The sequence below is a fragment of the Accipiter gentilis genome, chromosome 10 (genome assembly GCF_929443795.1).
Source record: "Accipiter gentilis chromosome 10, bAccGen1.1, whole genome shotgun sequence".
Taxonomy (NCBI): domain Eukaryota; kingdom Metazoa; phylum Chordata; class Aves; order Accipitriformes; family Accipitridae; genus Astur; species Astur gentilis.
This window is the reverse complement of record NC_064889.1, coordinates 28145474-28168140: the sequence shown is the minus strand read 5'-3', so window position 1 is coordinate 28168140 and position 22667 is coordinate 28145474. Positions and strand designations below refer to the sequence as shown.

Sequence of the window (22667 nt, the reverse complement as noted above, 5' to 3'; positions counted from 1 at the left end):
AGAAATATATGTGAGGAAATTAGAAGATAATCAGATCTCTAGGATATAACCTACAGAACAAATAGACACATTATGAACACTGCTCTTTCTGCAAAGCAGCAGGGCCTTAATGAAAGTGGGAAGAGAGATGAATCAGGTAATCTGACAGGACCGGACAACATAGTGCTATCTTTTTGATGCATACAAGTTGCCATTTGTGATGGGGATAGCGGTTGATGATTCAGTTGCTTTGCACACCAACTTTGCCAAGCAAAGTACACAGATAGTTGTGTTGCAATATAGCTCCGGTTACACAATTACAAAGCAGATTGCAGCAAAGTCGTTAATGAATCAGGAAAACCATTTACCTGCCTTGGCCTGAGAATTTGCTAGCAATGTCCTATAGTGCAGAGCCAACCTCTGTGCAGGGGATATATTGGTTTGTTGGGGCCATGGTTGGACTTAAGCAATGTGACTAGCCTCTGATAACATGTGTGCTGACCTTCCTTTAGTCAGTGATGTAGAGGGCAGAGAACAGCCCTGGGGCTGAGAACAGCTAAAGGACTTTAATGGCAACTTCCTTTAAAGCGGTCAGCACTGAAGCAACTGGTCTTTGCTTTTTAGACTAAATACATTGTCTGTTTGGACAAAGAAATCAGTCTTTTCATGGTCTTAGTATGGCAGGGCTAAAACAGCCTCGCAACTTGAGGTGCACCCCATCTGCTGAGCATGGAGTCCTTAACTTGCAGATGAATACTTTTATGCCACCCATGACATGGCCCATGTTCCACCCAGCAAGTGACTGTCATAAATAAAACACTGAGGCTTGTGGAGTAAAACTCAGCTGTGTAACTGTATCTCCACCCTCACCTGTGGGAGGAACCTGAGGAGCTTTTCTCTGTGACAATACACTTGTTAAGCAAATGGCCAACATGAGCTAAATAGGTCTGACACTGACCTCAAGTTCCTCTTACAGAAGCAGAAGATCTTGAACCATAAGAAGGGGAAGCAGCATCTTCATTCGTAGTGAATGTGAGACCAGTGAAAAAGACCAAAAGTTTTGGAGGCAAAATCAGAGCATCATAAAAATGAGAGCATGTAAAACTGTTGAGACAAAGGGGGGGCGGGGGGGGGCTGCTATTTGCTGTGCTAGAAATGCTATCAGTGTGGAGCTCACTATGACTCCACCAGAAGGTTGTGGTGGTCCCTGCAGTGCCTTCAGGCTGTCTGGGGAGCTTGTGCCTCACCCTAGTCCCAAAGGGCTGAAAGGAGACAGTCACACATACCCCATTCAGGATGGATGATTTGTTTCCCTCAGCGGCTAGAGCTAGTTTTGGCTTGCTCACCTTACTTTGCTGCCGGGACCAAACGTGCTGATGCATTTTCCTTTTTGAATCAGCTTCCCCTCCATGCAATGGCAAGCTTTGAGCATGAGGAACTTGCAGACATGGAAGGAGTTAACAGGCTGACGGTTTTCAACTGCAATCTCAAATTCAGCAAGAATGAGTCCTAGTCCCAGTTCTGCACAGTGCTACATGCTGGCTGCTCTGGTGCCAGAGCCATGTGTTGTTTTCTGCATCCCCATGAAAAGGCAACAAACTCAAGGAAAAGTGAATATATCCTTTGCTGTGATTGCTAAGTGCAATTCTACTTTCTGTAGTTTTTCCTTTGATTTTAATTGGCAACATTATTCCTCTCACCCTATGTTGTAGTGTGTAACTATGATATGTTCAGTTAAGCACTTTGTTTACTCAGAAGCATCGTCATGTTAATAGCCCCTGGGTGATGAGATTCAGGTATATTATTATGCTGTGTATATATTGTAGCATTTAACGGCATCATCTTGCAATGTGCTGGTATACCTCATCCTCTTTGCATCTTACCCTTTCAGATTGCTGCTCAGTTCTCGGTCATGAGCCCTGAAAGACCTAATCCTAGCACCATCCTGATATGCAGAGGGTTTTTATCACTGACTGAATTTAAAATCCCGCATCTCCAGCTCATATAAATGAGGGCAGCTGCTCACTGGAGAGCTGCTGATTTACACCACAGAGGATCTGACCTGGAAATGTATAAACCTCTTTGAGATTCTTTGTGAAAGATGCAAAAGACTATTAATAACAGTGTTTGTAACATAAAAAAGAGAAGTGTGAAAACACAGATAGTTCCTCCCGCAAACACTGAAGATACATGTTATAAATTTTAATTTGAGTCTGTGAACATCAGTTCTTTGACTGCTATAGCAGTATGTCACTTCCAGGATGGCTCAGGAGGTGCTAAGTCTTGGCACAGAAGGCTACCAAATGTCATCAGCTACTACCAGATTTTCCTGAGGAATGCGGTCCTTTGTAGGAGCTTGCATCAGAATGGAGAATACTTTGTGTCTGAACCTTCAAATGGCTGAGCAGAAGGCAGTACTGGGGAAGCAGTGTGTGCTTTGACAGAGGACTGAAGCTATGCTGAGCTGAAGCTGAGCAGCAGAAGGCTTGGTTGTATCAGCTTCTCCTAGGTGACATTGTTTGCTTTCTCTGGGTGAATGTTTTAAAAGGCATCTGTTGAAATGTCTTGCAAAATTCACACAACATATGTGCAGACTCATGCAAATATGGAGCAGATCCCTTTTGCCACTTGAGCTTTGTTTAAAACTTTGCCATAAATTCACTTTTGTTGTCTTGGGTATCAACTGCTCGTGTCCTTGTACGTGAAAGGTTCTGAACCTCATGTAAACACACTTTGAAACAGAAACTCTTTCCCAAGAACAGGGGAAGAGCAAGACACTTCAAGAAGACGTCAGGTTTAATCTCCACAAGTCTCCAGCTTTAGAAATCCTGAAACTGCTTCTGAGCCTTGTGCTTGCAGAAAGTTTGCAAAGCACTGACAGTGGAATGAGGATCTCCCTCAACTTGCAGTGAACTTATTTCCTTCAGCAGTCAAGTGCATGTGTAAAGCAGAGGAGTGGATCCATATGTCTATTCAGAGGCATAATTGCAGTCCTCAATGCACAGAGGGAACTGCAACCCCCCAACATCCATGTGGGTGACATACCAACTGCAGGCCATAGACCCTTGTCAGGATGCAGAATGTAGCAGAAGACATGTTCTTCTGGCAGTCCCTCAGTTCAGGCAGTGCTCCTGTTCCTCAGGTGCAGAGCTCTCTGCCAGCCTGCTCCAGGGTGGCACCTTCTCAAGATTTTATGCAAGAGCCTGGTCTGAGTGGAGCAGGGGAGCCTTTCTGAGCCTGGCCCATGAGTCCACTGGTTCTCATGGAAATACAACAGGGTTTGGACCAGCCCAACAATTTTGGCTCATGCAGAAGAAATGCATGGTTCTTGCTTGGTAGGTGTCCAAGAAGAGAGATTAGCGCTGCAAAGGAAGAGTGTTTCTCCACAGAGATGCCTGCTCCCTTCCTGAGCTTATCATGCCAACATTGTGCAGCCTAGTGAATTTTTGGCAGTTCTGTGTCATGCTACTAGCTCTGCCAGTGGCTGGAGCAACACGGCACTCTGGTCCAAGCACCGTGAAACCACTGATGCTCAGTAGATGGGGAAATGCTGCAGAGTTGAGCCCTCTCCTGCTGAATTAATCAGAGAGGCACTGGCAGAATTTTAAGATGTTGCATTGGCTGTAAAAACATGTGGTTACTTTGAGTCTGTAGCAAAAAGAATTTAGAAACCAAGAGAAATTACACTACTGGATGATGTTCCCATCTCTGTTGTATGTGCTATGCACTGGGTGAGCTTCATTTCCTCCATGACCCTCTGCAAATAACTTTGTAAATTGTGCCCAGAATGCATGATGTATCAGAGAGGCACAAAATGGCATGTGACTGCAGGATGGTGGTGAGCAAAATGTGGACTAATACCAACTTTCAAAGGTAATGCCAGTAACCACGGGACATATCGTCCATTTTCCTGTGGTTAACTCCCATTGCCCAGAATGTAGAGCTCCACTGGAATGAGTGGGAATGCTGGGAAACAGAGCAGCGTGCAACCTCAGCCACCTTGCAGGAAAAGGAGAGACCTTTTTATTTACATCCTGTTAATTAATTATGTCCTGCATCTTCCATAGGACCCAACAAATACCACAAACAAAAAGGAGAGAGGCCAGGGAAAAGCATGACTCAAATGTATTGCAGGAGTGAAGAACTACTAAGAAACTTCTGCTGAACTGGTCCCAGAATATAAATTGCACAAGATATTTCTCCTTACTAGAGTCTCTTAGTTCTCTGATATTGCCCTCAAACTACATTATGCAAAAGACATCTGAAATTATCTTTGGTCATTTCAGTTTATCCCTTATTTTGCTGAATGATGGGTAGTGGATTTCAAGGTGACTTCTCATTTGCCAAAATCATTACAGTCTGTTTCTGACTGACTGGATGGAAAAAGCAGTAAGAAGATGTACTGATTCTGCACAAGCCCATCAGATAAATGTGTGGCACTTAATTTCACACACCTCATGCAAGCAGTCAATTAATGCTCCTGCTTTGGCACTGAACACAAATTCCATACATATGACTGGGCTTATTTCAGCATGTCCAAACCTCCATGCAAAATGGAGATTAGATACAGGTTCTGGCTGAGAAATTTGCAAAGAGATGTTACCCCAGGGTCCTTGCCACACAAGCACAAATAGGAGTAGGGACATAGTTTCAATGCTGATATAGTCTCTGTTTACTGGATAATATCTAATCAATTGTTTCCAGTGCCCTGATGAATATGATGCACTTCCTAATCCTGCAGTCAGTCTGTTAGACATGGATTGAAGTCATCAGCAAGAAAATAATGTTCTCAGAGAGATGACACATTAGCTATATGCTCACTTGGGGCTATGTTCTTTTTGCCAGACAATAACCCTATTCCAGGAGTGCAGAGACACACATAAGCAATAGGAAAGAAGAGTTTATTTACCAAGATGGTTATTGTACTGTTAAGAGGGAATTTTCACCATTGCTAAATTCTGTAAGAAAGTGCCTCATAATTTCTCAGAACTGGGAACAAAATGATGCTCTAGCAGAGAGCTGGGCTGTTCCTTTTCTCTGGGGTGGCTGACATTGGCTGTCAGTTGTTCTGAAAACAGCATGCAGGTGCTTGCTGAAACGTGTGAAGCCCCTGTTGCTGACAGAGCAGTTTCCTTCCCCCTCACCTTGCTGTGCTGGCAGCAGTGGGGGATCACACAAGATGGGATATCCCACGCTGGTTGTTGCCAGACTGGTGCTCAGGGAGAGGGGAAGCTGTTCCTCCACTCACGGACATACCTTGGACACAGCTGGGAAAGAGTGGACTGTTGTGATTTGTTCTGCAGGAAGCTTAGTTGTGAGGAAGCTCATGGAGCAGCAGAGTGCATGGAATCGGTGACAACAGGGGCAGGAAGAAGCAAGTGTTGGGTTTGTTGACATAGTAGTTGTAATTCAAGTGCCTAAATATGGGTGGTATCAGATCTCTGATAGGTCCCACATCACTCCTTTCAGCCCTTTGTGGGTGTCTTAGATACCCTGGCATACCCCAAATGGCTCAGGTGCCTCTGAATTGAGCACTGGGCATGTAAGTCTGCTGAGAAGTGCTCTGACCACACTGGCTTTGGAAAATCATGAGCAGGTTTGTGCTGGAAGACAAGACTGTCTCAGCCTGTCTTTCACTGAGAAGCATGTGTGCAATATGAAGGGTAGGTGACAGAAGGTTTAAAACATCTAGGGGAAGTCACAGTGGGAGAAAAGTTGTAGAGCAGCTCTGCATCTCCACATGCAGACATATGTGGGAACTGCTGGGTCCATTTCTAGGCAACAGAGAGCACCAAGGACGTAGAGAAATGTGAGCACTCACAGAGAAGATGTTCTGCTGTCTAACACAAACAGGACTCCACACAGGAGAAAGGCAGCAGGGGAGGAGGTGGCCTGACCCCTGCACATTTTTTTTTTTTTTTTTTTTTGCAGGAAAGGTTTTAATTTGTAACTCAGGACTAGAAAAATGTCTGCTGAAATATCTACGCCCTACTTGGGTGGATTTTGTTTTAATTTTTTCTAGAAGTTGCATTGCTCTTCATAAGCACACTTTAGATGGGTGCACAACAGGAATGCATGAACCCAGGACTTGGGCATTCTGCTGCTTCTTGGCTGTATCAGAGAATTTAGCCTTCTGATTTCATTTTCAGACCGTGCTTGAAGTGGCCACCTCCTTGGACTTTTGACTCAACTAATGCAATCCCATCACTGCTGCAAGCTCCTCTAGAGCCCACTGTAGTTAGTTCTAGCTTTGCTTCTAATAATTGAAGCTCCTGCTATTTTTAATACTCTTGTACCTGCCTATATTGATATCTGAACACCTGGGAGTTACAGATGCAATTCAACAGGTCCCTGTCCCTTGGCTGAGCTGATAAAAGACCATTTTCTATCCAGCTTGCAGCAAAGGACTATGATTTCAAAACTCTGCAGGTTGTCTGGACTTGAATTTTAACATCCAGGCTCAGTGCTTATCTTTATTGACAGTGCCCTCAGCATTAGCATCCTGACAGTGGGCATTTTGACACTGGCTGGGGACTACCTCAGTGACCAACAAAATGAAAATAAGTACAGGGACATCCTCCAGCCTTCAGGGATGGCACCTCCTTTGTTGCTTTAGGAAGCTCTCCAAACCTTGCCTTGTCTTCTGATTGCACCCAGATGTGCACTCCATAGCTCCACTTCACACTTTCCTGTGTGCAGGTGAAGCATGGACATCTCTAGAGCCCACCAGAACAGCTGGGGCCATGGACCGGCTTTGCCCATGAGCCTCCAGGTTCAGAGCATTAATCAGAAATCTGGCATAATGAGAGCAATTGGATTATCAGCCCCAGTTGAAATAACCCCATAGACTCATTCCTATGTCTCTGAGGGTGGGGAAAGCACAGCTTGCTGGGGTAAAGGTAGGTGATGCTGCCTGAACTCCTGCAGGCTGCAGTGGGGTCAGTTCATAGCACCATGACACAGCCCTCCACGGTAAGTGAGGTGACTAACAGTCCACCAGAACCACCATCCTGCTGTAAGGAGAGCTGGTTGGTCCAGGCACTTTTGAGGCAGCAGTTTGCTTCTTTCCAATCACTGTGGACAAGGGAACAACACCACAGGATCCATTTTTCACTGATCTGTCGGTGCCACTTTGAATTATGTCCAACAGCCTGTCACTGAGGCTGGCTCAGATACAGCTATTCTCCCTGCTGGAGTTTGTGGGAATGGCTTGCCTCTCTCAACTTAGTTTGGTGCATAATATAGACATGCCTTTCTCTGTTGTTGTTTTTTTTTTCTTCCAGACAAGCCACGAATGAACAACATCCTTACTTCTGCCACCGAACCCTATGATCTGTCTTTCTCCCGGTCATTCCAGAACCTCTCTCACCTCCCACCATCCTATGAGTCTGCCGTCAAGACAAATCCAAGTAAATATTCTTCTCTGAAGAGACTAAGTAGGTGTCAGCTCATTTCATTTCCTTTGTATCTCATTTGCTTGTAAGCCATGGTAGGCACAATGTTAAGGCAATAACCTTCTTCCCTCTATTGTTGTACTGCCCAAGTTGGCATCTCCAGTAATGATTCTTTTGGCTGTCACTCCCCATCAAGGAAGAGTATAGAGAAAGAATCACTTCATTACTGTGAGAACACGTGGTTATTTGCTTACTGACCTCCTTGCTGTGCTGCCTTCCACTACTCCACCTCCTATCTGTCCTGATAGAGTCATCTGAGAATCCTTTTTCTTTCTACCAGAGTTGAGATGAGCCAAGCTGGCTGCCTCAGATCAGCTGAGCTCACCTCGGCATACCCAGGGCAGGTATCTTACCATCCATGGAGTATCTGGAATGAGATGATAAACCCAGGCCAAGAAAAAGCTGCTGAAATAGTTGGGAGCTACTATTTCAGTAGGAGCACATCTGCCTGCCTTGAACAGTGCTCCAGTCTGCTGTGTTTCATGGTGTATGTGTCCAGATCTGGTCCTGACCTGTATTGTACACTGATCCATGGTGCATCTCTGATATTTCAGCACATTGCTCACTACCTTGTTCGCACTAGTTAGTATCTGTTCTTTCCTGCTATTTTATGTATTGCATTGTTCTGCCAACTTTCCTGTAATGGTCCAGCCCATCACCTTTGCTGATGGCAACCTCTTCCGCTTTGGTGGGATTATGAAATAAGTGATATTTGTGCAGGAAAATGCTGTCTCCAAACTGACACTAGGTTTGTAGCATGTATGTTTCCATGAGTATTTTTTGGATGCAGCCATGTATTCACACTGCCTAATTTAGAGAAATAACTTGGGTGTTTATAGTTGCAATTGCTTCATTGAAGGTAGGTGAGGATGAGGAGCAGATCCTACTTCCTTAGTCTATATAAAATCTGTATTCCTAATTTAGCCAGTTAACTGAGACAAACAAAATTAAGTGGCAGGGAAGCCCTTGGACTGTCCATAAGAAATCTCTGTGGAAGATTCTTCAGAAGAGAAAATGGAATGGAAACTTAGCACATAAAAATCTCAGCCCACTCCTTGGGACTTCAATGTGGGACTTATGTACATTTAACATTAAGGCAAATACATTTGATGTGCTTAAAAGTAAGCATGTTCTTAACCGTGTTGGAGAACAGAGATAAGGTATTTTGTGACTGGAGCCTGCCATCCTTCCTGTTTAGTGTGCCATGTGCACAACTCTGCTTCTGCCATGAGCTTTGTTCCCTGGTAACATTTGGATCTCACACTCCCAACCATAAGCATTTTTCCCTTGATGCATCCCAGTGATGAACCATCCATGTTCTTGAGCAGCTTTGATGATACTATCTGATACTGGAAACCCCTTGAAATCATGGCATTGTAATATTACTGCTTTCAATGTCCCCATTTTGAGGTGATGATCTATTTTCATTTCTCAGCTGAGAACAAAAATATAAAAAAACTACAATAAAAATATAAAAAAATACTATAATATACATACATATACACACACACACACATATACATCTATATATATATATATAAACCCCTATTGTTTCATTTGTAATTGATTTGCAGTGCCTGGGATTACCTGTGATACATACTTCCTATTCAGAGTCTGGGAGATCTCTGTCCTCGCATCACTGAGAACATGTTAGAGAAGTGCCCACCAGGAACAGCAACAATGGCTGCTCCTGTCATGATGTAGGGGATTGTGAGGACCTCTTACAGCCTGTGGTTCATTTATTGCTTTACATATTGTGCATAGATGCTCAGTGAACTCTCCTTGAGCTCCATGTTAAAGTTACTGATGTATCTCACTGAAACATTAAAAAACCACAAATGAATGCTAACTGAAACACGTGGAAATGTATGTCAGATTTGAACACTATCCTCTACCTACTCCTACAATGCTTACTTGACTCACACTGAGTGTAAATTCACTCACACCAAGCAATGCCATCCCTGCACTGAGCAATACCTTACTAAGTGGTCTCTTAGCAGTCTGCCCCATTGGCTGCAAAAAGTTTTGCTCAGCAGCTGAAGAAAGGTCAGGCCCCTACCTGTACAACCTGCCCCTCAGTAGATCACAGCAGAAGGGAATGAGTATTGAAGTCCAGCATTACATTTCCTAGATATTTGTCTAAAATGACAAAAATAAGCTTGTGTTATGGTGCCAAGATTAAATGTCCTCAAGAATGTGCTGAGCATAGTAAGCATCCCTCTCTTGAGCTTTTCATGACCTTCTGGACAGTTAGTGTCCCTCTTACTATTCAGAGGATCCCCGACAGTCAACATGAATCTAAGAACATTAGAGTTAGTCTTTAGCCATTGGCTAGAGTGGGGCTCATTCACACCTTTAATTTTTCAGCAGTGTCAACCCTAGAAGGGAATCCATGCACACTGCAATGGAAATACCAGCTCTTTACCCATCAATGGTAGGTCTAGATATAGTTGTCATCTTTGCAAGGCACCAACACATCCTCTTGCAAAGCACTTGACAAATGTCAAACCAACTGCCTCACACTGTATGTTTGAGTAACTAAATAAGAAGTTTTAGCTCTAAAAGTGCTAAGCACTCTATGCTTCCACTGCGCTTGCATATCCTCAGCACCTCTAGAATCACTGAATCACTTTCTTATAGCTGGTCTTCTCCAGAGCCAAAGGAAAATAGGCACTCAGCTTCTAGACCTTTCCTTGTAAAATGTCAGCAATATAATTTTCCTATTCCATATGAAGAAGCTAAAGGTAACACAAAATCCAGAAAAAAGAAATATCTAAATGCTGGTCTTTGCAAATGAATTATTGGGCATTTATTTTTCATATTTAAAATTACTTGTTTCTAATGAACTCCCTGCCATGGTTTAAAAAAATGAATGTTGTAAAGAGGTCATTAACAAATATAGTATTTCTTTTTGAGTAAAACAAAAGAAATACTATAGGCATTAGATACTTTTTTAGGTTGTTTCAGCTATTTGCCTGGGTTTCCTCAGGCTTGCCAGACAGCTAAAGGTCACTTATTTTCCCACAGTTAGCAGAGACAGATAGTGAAAGACAGTTTCTGCCCAAGAACATCTAAATTGAATAATCAAGGCATATCCAGGAGGAAATAATATTTAGTATTTCATTGCCAGAGATGAGGAGACAGAGCTCAGCAGGGTTATGGTCGGATCCACCTCACCCTACTTTAGCCATCCAGCGTCAGGCATCTTGTCTGTCGGTTTGATGCAGGCATCTCTGTAATCAGTGAAGGACAGTCATGTCCATATGAACCCTCTGAAGGTCCCAGTCTCTCACTGACACCAGAGTTGCTCTGGGAAGCTACCTAGCTCTTTGCTGGGTAACAAGCCTAATTTTTGATGCCTAGAGCTTAAGAAAGTACATCCCACTTTAGGAGACTCATCTAAGTGATTTGTACAACAATGAAGAGATGCGCTATACCTGCTGCCTGCACCTGTGTGTCCCTGGGGAATGTGCCCAGCTTGGGGAGGGGAGCTCCTCACCGCTAGACATGCAGGGCAGCCACTCACCTCTGCTGGCATTTGACTGAGAAACCAGCACTCTGGCTTCTTCTCCTTCCAGAGCAAGAGCTTGAAGATAGTCCAGGCCTTTTAGGAGCCACAGGAAACAAGTTGCTGGCTGCATAGAAGCCAGCCAGAACCAGGTCCCATGCAAGAAGTGAGCTTTTTGCTTCCATGGCTGTTTACCTCCCCGGCTCTTACTTCAAGGCACAGACAAAAAGAAACCCATCTAGGGTTGCTACCTGTGAAGCCAGGTAGGAGGAGCTCTGAGGGGCAGGGTATCCCCTCCGTGGGAAGCCCTGTGCCAGCTTTGCCCTGGCAGCCCTGTCAAGCTGGCACATGGGAAGAGCAGTGGTAGGTGGGTGGGTGGGTGTGGGAACATGCGGCTGAGCAAGAGCAGCCGTATTAATTCTGTCCTGCCCAGCACTCCAGGGAATTGCTGTTTCCAGCTAAGTGAGAAAGGTCAGTCAAGAAGGAAGCTAATATTTTCAGGTATATTAAACCACTTGGTGTTGGCTAAAGAATCATCACAAATGACTAGGCAGCTTGAAAATGTTAAAGCCAATTAAAACAGGAGAGACAAGCCCAAAGAGGAAATACACTGGAACTGCAGAGAAAGAAAAGCAAGGAAATTACCTTTAAGAAAAGCAAAGAAATTACTGTGATGGCCTTACATACATAAAAGTATGCATATATTTTCACCATGTTAGCATACAACCATGGGAAGAAAAAATATCCATGGCTTTTCCACATTCTCTTCCCAGAACACCACAAATGTACCTTGTTTCTCTAGTTACAGTGTCAGAGGAGCTGTGCTCTGCCTTTCTGCAATGGCATCTTAGACATGTTGAGGCGAGATGTGTAAGAGCACTCATTTGGGGCTCTGCCTCCAAATGGGAGGGAAGAAAAAAGCTGTCTGAGGGCAAATCAGTTTACCCTAAAGCCAAGCCAGATGAAGCACTCACCCACTCCTGAATTTTGGTGAGACCAGCCCTGGTCAATATTCTAGAAACTGCCAAAGGAGGAAAGAAAAGATGGAAAAAAAACCCACAAAACCAATGAGAAAACCCCAGAAATAGTGCAGAAAATGTGATTTCCAGTAATTTAAATTCCAAATGTTTGAAAAACAGGAGTGAAGCCTCAGAAGTACAAGAATTACTTAAAAAAAAAAGAGAAATTTCTGTCAATCAATAGGTCGGTGATTTCTTTCTGTCTGCTCATCATTTCTGGCCTTTTGGAATCCACTTAGGACACATCTTTTAATTTTTAAGCACATTCATGAGGGAGAAACATATTTGGTTGTAGTTTTATTTTGGCTAAAATTACAAATGTCAGTTATCATATAAGCATCAATGAAAAGATAAGGGGTAGCAATATCAGAGCCTCATTTTCCCAGTGAACTTGCTGGTGCAATGAGGATGAGATGAATCAGACTGGATGGTCTCAGGTCCTGGAGACATTTTGATTTTAGCAAACTATGCAACCAGATGTCTACAGTTCCCACCCCCTTCCACTGGGTGAAGCACCTGGTGCCTCCACTCTCAAAAGCCTGGAGCTGTATTCATTTCATGCTTCCTCTGGGTGCAGAAATGCTGTGGTTAGAGAGTTGTGCTGAACTTCTCCCTCAGCACGAAGGCATGGTGTGATATAGCACACTCGGCCTCTCGTCAAGCTACGATCTCCGTGACTGGTTCAGCAGAGCTCATGAACTGACACCACGTTTCACAGGCAACAGCCTGTTAAATGTCTGTCTGGTGCCTGCTTAAACCAGCTTGTTGTTCATGGGAAACTGCCGTTTCAGCTTTCATTCCTTTGAGATGGAGATGTGAAGTTTATTTACACCTGAAAATGTTCCCGGAATACCTGTGCCAACATCTACATGTGTCTCTCAGCATCATGGGATGAGACAGCCTGTATGAGCTTAGAAACACCTTTGAAATGAAATCAGTCCCCTGAATGGTTTAGCCACTGCCAGCAAAGGCCATGCAAACTTCTACACTGTTTACAGGGATGGAATAGGGAAGGAAAGGATATTTTTAATGCTCCTAATTGGCAAAACTTTTTAAAATGTAGAGCATGCCGCTTTTCTTTCTCTAAATTAGCAAGAAACAACTTCAAACCACTTTTAAGCAGCTGATTCTGCCACCTCCCTAGCAGACTCAGACCACTATAAACCTCACATAAGCTGCTTTAGCTCCTGCTGGCAATTACCACAGCCAGGTGCGAGCATCCAAGCACATCTCCATTTGGGATGTTCTCTGCTTTAATTACATCAATTTAGAGTCACTTGGGCAAATCCAGTGGAACTTCTGTCATCCAGAGCAGAGACCAAGTGCCAGAGTGCTAATTGCTCAGCTCCTATTCTGTACTCAGCCTCAAGCATCATAATCCTGAGCACACTAAGTGTGTGCAAGTCTATCTATGGCCACATTATAGAATAACAATATCTAAAATTACTGCTGCCATATGGAATTTCCCCAGTCCTTCTCAGGCTTCCTAGAAGGTGATTTTAAAGACACAAGGGTTTGAGGCCAGGGGAGCTGCTGTCTGACATTTGCAATGAGATATTCTTCCAAGAAGTTCTTGATTGCAAAAAAAGACTCATTCCTACAATATATACTCTGGAGAGCAAATCCCATCAGCAGCAAGCATGCCAGTACAGGAGAGCTCTGGCTAATCCTCATGCCTTGGTGATGTGTAGGTGGTAAAGAAGAGGTTGGCAGCAACAGCGGTGCCAACAGGCCATACATTTCAACACATATGTTCTCAGCTTGTACTTTTGGATGCTGAGACGGGGGATCAACCGTCCTCTTCACAGATCACCTGCATTATGTGGACTGTTCACAGGACCATGAGGAGCAGGGTCCAGGGGGCATTGAAGAGAGCACTGAATGTGTGGGAGAGGACATGAGGAAAATAGTGAATAAGATCATCCAGCACAGGAAGCTTACAGCACTCCAGGGTTTGGGTGAAGACCTTAGGGCACCAGTAGTCTTGTGAGCAAACTTCTGGGACGTTGTCAGCACCAATCATGTATCATAAGGCATTGACATTTCCTCCAAAAGCACTCTGCCTCATGGGACAGCCAGGCAGTTTTCTTCATTTCTCAGCCAAAGCGGTGCATGAAATGTATAGATTTATGGCTATGTCAGAGGAAACAGGAAATTTCCACACTGTATTTAACTACCAGGTCTGTTGAATGCCTAGAGACTCTAAGTATTGGAAGTGGGACCATCTACCTCACCCATCCCGTGATTGCCCCACACTGTCCTCCAGCAGAGATTTGCTCTTTTTATAACTCAAACATCCTCAGAAATTCCATGCATGTGAAATTTTCCTCTTCCACCATCTGATACTTTCCCGTCTTACATCACCTACTACTGAATGAAATACTGGAGGTGAGAAAATCAGTGGGGTTCCTCTTTATTATCATTATCATATATCTTTATCATACTTGTCTTATAAGAAAAAGACTTTCCAAAGGAATTTTATGACAGGTCCCAGGAGCTGGCGAGGACATATAGGAGATGATGTCTCTGCCGATCAACAGTTGGCTTAAGACTGATAGGGAAAGTGCATATTGGGTCATGTGTGTGTGTTCCCAGCTCTGTAGTCTCTACACCAGTCTGCTCCCATAAGGTTGCTTTGCAAGAAAGAACCTTGTTTCCTCTGTAAGGTGGACAAATTTGCTTTTCCTTTGCATGAAGAATCCCCTTCCTACACACCAGTGGGTGTTCTGCTGTCTCCTCCAAGGAGAGGATGGCTGCTTGCCAGGTGTCTGGGATGGGTCTCACTTTGGGGTCTTCTGAAGTCACTGATGAGCCAGAAAGCATGGGAGATGCGTTTGGACATATCAGGAAAACATCTTAGACAAAAAAATGAGGAAGAAGGCTTATACAGATGATCAGTGTTGAGCATTAAACATGCCTCCATCCCCTGACCCACGGAGGACAGCATTGTGCTCTTCCACTTATGACAGTATACTTCTGGTAAGGGACTGATGTTCCATGCTTTACACCTCTGCATCCATCATGACAGTTCACAAGCTGCACTGGGCTTGAAGCCCGAGGGCTGCTAATCCTAATTCCAGGTAGGTAATCCCAGTACCCCAATTTAAGGCATATGAACATCAAATGGGTTTACCAGAAAGTTTTTGTGTTTCTGTTTTTTTTTAAAAAGCTGAAATAATTGTGGAGTTGCTTCTTCAAGTTACAAGTTGGCTGAATCAGGACATTCCAGCTGCTGTAGGATTAAAGTGATATATCAGGGTACGTCTGCAGTAGCCAACATCCTCTCTGAGTCTGAAGCATTTGTTTGAAAGCCAAAAAGAGGAGGGGGGGTGCTGAGTTTCCGAGCAACAAAGAGATCATTTATGACACAGAAGAAGCAAACTGAGCAAAAAAATGTTCCATGGGATAAATTCTATTATATCAACAACCAAAGTGTCTGAAAAAATGGAAAATGAAACCTTAGGCAGATGATTCAATGTCTCAGAGAAAACATCCCATGCCCAACAAACCTGCTTTGTGATCACATTTACAAATATTCAAAAATAGTAATTAAAAACATGATGAAGTCACTCATGGATCCCAGAGCACATCCACATCTGAGGCCAGAAGCAAGGTATGAGTTTCCTCAAATGGGGAACTTGCCTGCCTCAGCTCACCTTCCCTGTGCTTTCTCTGTAAGTGTATTGTGAAGGTGATGTTTGATAATTTCTCCATAACTCACCGTTTGTGTACATCATGCCATACCACAGTCTGGACTCGACACCATAAAGAGTCTGTTGTATCACGATGCAAGAAGGTGTGATGCATTGCACAGGGCCTTATACCTGTCTGCATGCAATTATAACTCCCTCCGTCTGCCATAAGCCCATGGCAACACCACCCACACAGGGCTGATGTCTCTCTGACAGGCAGCACCCTGACATGGATGCCCATGCTCAGGTCCAGCTGCTGGTAGATAGTCCCTCAGGTCTCACCAGCAGGCTGCTCCAAGGCCGTGTGCTGTACACAGCCTCTTTTCACCCCATGGGACAACACTCTGACATTTCTAACTGTTCCCTTTCCTTTCCCACAGCTGACAAAGAGGCTGATGAATACTACATGAGGAGGAGACACCTGCCCGACCTGGCAGCCCGGGGCACGCTCCCTATAAACGTCATCAAAATGTCTCAACAGACCAACCACAGAGAGAGGCCTCGCCGCCCCATCAGGGCCATGTCCCAGGACAGAGTGCTGTCTCCTGAGAGGATCATGCCCGAGGAGTTTAGCATGTCCTATGAACGGATCCTCTCAGATGAGCAGCTTCTGTCTGCAGAGCGCCTCCACTCCCAAGACCCCCTGCTCTCCCCGGAGCGGTCGGGCTACCCCGAGCAGTCTATGTCACGGGCATTGTCACACACAGACGTCTTTGTATCAACACCTGTCTTGGATCGCTACAGGATGACAAAAATGCACTCCCATCCTAGTGCCTCAAATAACTTGTACAATACCTTAGGTATGAACCCAACCTCCGCCAAGCGCCAAGCATTCGCCTCCCGACGGCACAACACCGTAGAACAACTGCATTATATTCCAGGACACCACCATCACTACCGCACAGCAAGCAAAACAGAGGTGACTGTTTGATATGACCTCGTGCATTGTAGATACTCATTAAGGACTGGGGTGGCCACAGCACCCCATACTGCAGTGGCCTTATAGGCCAAGATAACCTCTAATAACTCAGTGTCTGAAAAGACTTCTCTGACAGTCCCATCCACATTCTTGTTTTTAAAGCCACCCCTTCATCAGTGACATAAGAAGAACTCAAGCACGCAAACAGACCATAGTGAGGGATAATAGAGGAAATTTCCTGACATGCATCAGTTTCTGTCAAAGAAAGCCATAGTAATAGATGGCTCCTTCCAAGGGCTCACCTGCATTATCTCATTGTTTTTATGAATTTAGGACTTTTCAGTTGCTACAAGTAGGAACAGTCTCATGCAGCCCAAGACAGGGAGGAGGAAATGCAGCACCCCATCTGGGTGGAAAGGGGCCCTGTTCTCGGTCCTCATGCCAGCCCTCATGTTTGGCCTTTCTGTAGCAAGTAGATAAGCTTCTGGCTGCTGGGGATCACCTCCAGACCGCTCGATATCAGCCAGCATCCATACATCTGTTCTTCCTCACCCTTGGAGCATATTCAAGGGCAGACTTCCCTAGGGGACTGGCAGATCTAGGGACAAGAATAGCCTGGCTGAGAAATAAAGTTTTAGTTTATATTAAATATACTCATAAGATAAAAATATACTAGTGCCTACAAATCGCCTGCTCTCTCAGTGTAGGAAGTAGTGGGGTTGATGTGTTCAATAAGCACAAATATGCTGAAATGCTTGTTAGACCCTTTTCTCCACTCATTCTAGTATCTTGGTGTCTCCAACATGTAAATAGGAAGGAGGAATAGGGCTTCTCTTCCTCCAGCTTCTTGCCACTGCTGAACCTAAAGCACCAGAATTTGTTCAGCTTCACACTGCTGACCCGTGCTGGGGGAAGTCCTGACTCCACTGAGACCCCTGCAAGGCAAGGCTACCACATGTTTAACTGAGCCTGGATTTCTCCCCAGAACTTTATTTTCCTGATAGCATTTTCCACTGGCCCCGTTCTCCTGTTTCTGAACATATTTTCTTCTCTCAGTTATAACCTAGAACTCCATATGTAGCAAATCTTTTTCTAGCCCTTAGCAGAAGCAGAAAGCTGAGGGTGTCTGTCTACCAAAAAGCAGGTCAGTAATTTTCTTTGATTTTTTCTCCATGTAATGCCCCCCCCCCCCAAGAAAACCTTCCAAATTCCAATTCCACTAAGTACCAATCCTAACCATGAAGACAGTTACATTTCATGCATATAAATTATATATCCAGCGTAATTATAATAAATGGGCATGTTGTATATCTGATATACTGCTAATTAGATAATGTATATTTGTAAAATCTTTAAAATGTAGACTTGTGGGTCCAGAATTTGTGAGGGTTTTATCTTTGGCTTTCTAGCCAGATTGGGCTTTGCTTTGTTTTTTGTTGGTTTTGGTTTTGTTTTGGTTTGGGGTTTTTTTTTCCCTTGTATTTGTGTTCCTATCAAATTCTGTAGAACTAACTCACACTAGAACAGACTTCTGTGGCCAGGAAAGGGTCTCAGAGGTTTTGAAGGCCAGCCACACCCAGTGCTGTAACTGTTAATGCTGGACCCTCTCCAGCACTCACTGTCCATTGTGTGCACTCAAAGCCCCACCACATGCACACGCCCATGCTGCCAATCCAAATGGCAGGCATGCTCCCTCCTCTGGGTGAAGTGACGACTGACTTCAGGCTGTAAACACATTCTCATACAGTACTTCTCTCTTCATGTCCTACATTCCCAGGCTGAGTCTTTTCCTACATGGCTCTTCACTAAACTTCATTTAAATTAGCTCTGCCCTTCTCCTTCCCCTCAAATACCTCCCACCTCCTGGCCTTAATGATGTTCCAAGCTCAATATGTCAGTCCTGTAGCATACAATGATTGTAGGTTGTCGTGAGCTTGAATCTTGTCTAGAGGCTTATGATGCAGCACTAGGTTCTTCTGGTGCAGGGTAGGCAGGAGGAGCACGCTGTCTTCCCTCAGTGGGATTTAGAGGTAGGTCTCTGTGGGATGGCCATGTGGCCTTTCTCTTTCCCAGACTGTCCTGGGGCTGCTGGTCCTAGTTCATGAGCTTTCTTCTGCCCCATCTGATGGAGACTGTGTTCAGAAAGGACTCCATCTGTGAGAAGTACTGAGACTTTGTTTGACGGAAACTGAGCTGGGAAGGAATAAATAAGAGTCTCCATGGTTCAGATGGTCACTACCATGCAGCCTTGGGCAAAATCATTCTGGATAACAACCAGGATTGACTATGGATCAGAGTGGCAGTTCATGGCATGGGAGAGAAAAGAGAGAAAAGGCTCACACCTCATCTCCTGACCCCTTCCCTTGATGGATACTTCTCTCCCCTGACTACCTCCAAGCTCCTCAGCTCAGTCACTGGATATTTCTTCACAGAAGGCAATCCCTGTGAAAATACCACTTTTGCTGACCTTCCCACAGGCTGAAGTTTGTGACTCTTAAGAGAAGAGAAACACACATGGCTGATGGGGAGGCAGTCCCTGCTGAGGTTCTGGGGCTCTTCCATTCTCTCTTGGCCCAGGCAAAGCCAGGATCTTCCTCTCTTCAAGCAGGGAGATGTGAACACTGTGGGAGAGGACAGTCCACCCTAGAATCTCCAGGAGTTGAGGTGGCAGAGCCAGAGGAGCAGAGGTGACCATGTGAGGCCACGGGTAGGTGAACACTCCTCTCTTTCCATTTCCATAGCTGTATGTCTTAATCTCTAGTCTTCATCTAAATGTTCCATTTGTGAACTAAGAAGCTGCTGGACCAGATGCAGATATGGAAATTTTTCACTCAAGTAGCCCATGCAGATGCTGTGTTGTGCTCCAGGCCATTTGACCTCAGAGCCTTCTCTTATTCAGACTGACAAATAGCACAGGTCATCTGCTAACTTGTCCTACCTGGGCAATAATACTCCAAAGAAATCTTAGCCCCATTTCTTCATCTTTTCCACCCACTCAACTGTTTTAAGCAGATGTGTCCCACAAGAACCATCAAAAAGCTTTTCTAGGCCAAATCTCTTCAGGGACTCTGCCACCAATACAGAAAATTTTCAGCAAATTTATCTGGGGAGACACCATGCCCTGGATGACCACAATTTGTTCCTGGGCACCATGGTTTGCTTTGTGTGCTGGAATGGGTTGGTAGCTAGAGCAGTGGCATTTCAGCATGCACAGACGTTCTTACATCACTTTTTTCCTTATTCCTTGTTCTGAGAATTCGTCACTGAAAAGACACTTAGTCCAGGACTGTGTGTCATGACCCACAGCCTGGTCCCCAGCACTTTGGTTCCCCATGGTCAACATGTGATGATAATAGTAACACTTTCCTATTCCACAGAGGCATTATGAGGGTTCATACCACAATGCCTATGAAGTGCTTTGAGACCCTCTCACAACAGACACTGTAGAACAGCAAGGCATTTTTATTAATATTGTCTGTCACCATTGTCCTGCCACATCATGTCTGATATGTTGCAATCCAGTGTCTGTCCAGAATGAGAGTGCTGGGGTGGGGGGAAGCAGTTTCCCAGATTTCCCATTGCTCTCCTTCTGGTCAGGGTTCCTAGCAGGCAGCAGCTCTCAGGGATGCTGTTACCTGTACTTCGACCTTTCTGCTTTCTTCTCCTCATGTCTGAGTCACCATAACATTCTGCACTCAGGAGAAAAGCAGGAAGCAGTCACATTCCTCCATACAGTAAAATATAATCTGCCTTGATTAATCTAATATACTCTGAAGAATTGATCTGTCTTTTTCTCCAACCCACAGGTGGAAACACACATCTGTGGAGCATCCAGTTCCCAGAGTGCATGTGCAGGGACTGGGGGAGGGTGATGCAGAAAAGTTTATATTATTTCCTACAAACTGATAATTATTTGCATACCCCAAGCAGCAACACAATAGTGAGCTGCACTGGATTTTATACAACTGTCTCATTAGTACAGATACATGTATGTATATGTATATACACACAAACACATACATATACATACATACTGTAAAATGCAATCATTAAGCTCTGACTGACCCTGTGCCAATCTAAGCTTCCAAACTATATTGAATCACTCTTTGAAATGTGGAAAACTATTTTTAATGAACCACACAGATCACCACATGGAACGGAAATTTTGTCATGTCTTCTAATGCCAGTGACTTGTGTTTTAAGGAAAAATGAAATATTTTTCAATGTTTTAATGTTCCTTTTATAAATGATGATCTGTTACTTGGGGATGGGGGTGGGTGGGTGGGAAGAAACAGGGACAGTTACCTGGGAGTAAGCCCTCCTTTCCTGGCCTAGATTTTATTTCTGTCTACTGTTGTGCTAGCCTGGCTGGCTGCAAAGCTGGTCCCATGTACCTGGGCTTCCTGTATGCATATTTCTGTTCTTGTGTCTATCAGAAGCATTCCCACCAGGAACCTGCCAGAGCCTGGCATCAAGCTTTGGTAAGAGATGGGTGGCTCCTGGTAGCTAGGAAGATGTCTTCATCTTCTTCCACCACAACAAACAAAAATATCATGAAACAGTGTAACTTTAATTGTATTTGAAGTACGTGTTCTAATTTGTGATCAATTCGCCATCTGCAGTTCACATGATGGAGAAATAGCTTGTCTTAGTTTTGTTTCAGATTTAGTGTTTAATCTGGAAGGAGGGACTCTGCTGAAATATATTTAACATATACAGATTTCATGTTCAAGTATATTTCAGATGAGTAAAAAGTTAGTAGGGGAAATATGTGAGAAAGGGGCTTAAACATTTTCATAAAAATTGTTGCTAGCAATAAGCCTGTGTTGGGACTGCTTCTTAGAGAACAGCTGCTTCTGTGTTGTATGTCTGTAAGTGTATGGTGGAAGGTATCATTCCCAGCCTCTCTTAGCTGGTTCATGGCTGTCAAGGAGGTGCCCTCACCGAGCCCAAAACGCAGCTGGGAAAACCAACCTATGTTTCACCCGCTGGCAGCCCAGGGACAAAGGGGAGAGTTGGATGATCCCATTTGAGCACGTTAGTGTAAATCTGAAAGAGATCTCTGCTCTCAGCAGTGAGTGAAGCAGCGTCCCGTGTCTCCACCATGAGCGCACGATGTCTGGAAGGTCTCCATCTCCACCGCCTCCACTGCAGGGAGATGTGTGTCATGCCACCCTGACCCTCTGCCCATGTGCTTTGTAACGGCTTCTGACCTTCTGTCTGCAAACCTGTTAGACATTTTTGTAGCAAGAATTTCTTGGCTCTGAGAAAGACACTTCTTACTGTAATATTTTTAGTTTGGGGGACAATATTTCCTAAGAGGGGTTAAGTGGATATTTTTGTGCTTTAGCCCAGTTTATGGATTCCATGTTTATTATACAGTAGTACTGAAGAGGAAGTACATTTGTATCTGTAACTTTGCACAGACTCTTGGTTAACCATTAAACGAGCTTCAAGATGAGCAGTATTTGACTGTTTTTCTCTGTATTATTCTTGTTGTTATACTTACCTGTAAAAGCACATTCTGTATGTACTGTAAACAAAAATATTATCAGTTTAGTAAAATTTAGAGTCTTAAGGATTTTTCCACTTTTGTCAGTAACAAATATTTATGGATCAAAAAATAAAGGCAATTTCAACATATAAATTGTTTCTTTTTTGATATCTATGGGGGGGGGGGGGGTAGGGGGGGGGAAGTCATTTTCTTGACAGCCTTGCCAATCTTTGTAACCAGCATTTGAAAGGTAGATATCTATATTCTGTCTGTAGTTAAATAGCATCTATTAAAATGAATGCTATAAGGTCTGGAAGAGTCATTTTTTTTACGTATTTATTTACTGCATTTCATCATCATGCCAGAAAATAGCAGGGGGAGAAGCAAGACATTACTATTTGCTGTAAAATTTTGTCATGCAAGCCTATAAGATTTTATTTTAATGTTGCCCTTCTTTAATTTTGCACTCATAAACCATGATTCATTCTTCATCTAGAACGCCTTGTATTGCAAAGTCAGAACTTGTGAAATGTCCCATAGCGCTGGAGGCTTCAGCAGGGGCTTTGCTTTTGCTGTTGGCAATACTGCACACACAGGAGTTT

At 44.1% G+C, this 22667-nt stretch overlaps 1 protein-coding gene across 3 annotated transcripts in view; it reads left to right on the top strand.

The window, feature by feature from the left end:
• Positions 1 to 20831, top strand: part of SHISA6 (shisa family member 6) — a 263047-nt gene extending 242216 nt beyond the window's left edge. For 2 of the 3 annotated variants that reach the window (XM_049812526.1, XM_049812525.1), the window contains 2 exons: positions 7263 to 7415; positions 16033 to 20831. In XM_049812526.1, coding sequence (XP_049668483.1) covers positions 7263 to 7415; positions 16033 to 16583 — 704 coding nt within the window. In that variant the 3' untranslated portion in view covers positions 16584 to 20831. The remainder of the gene's footprint in view (positions 1 to 7262; positions 7416 to 16032) is intronic. The other variant, XR_007507507.1, reaches the window with a different exon arrangement.
• The last annotated feature ends 1836 nt before the right edge of the window (positions 20832 to 22667 follow it).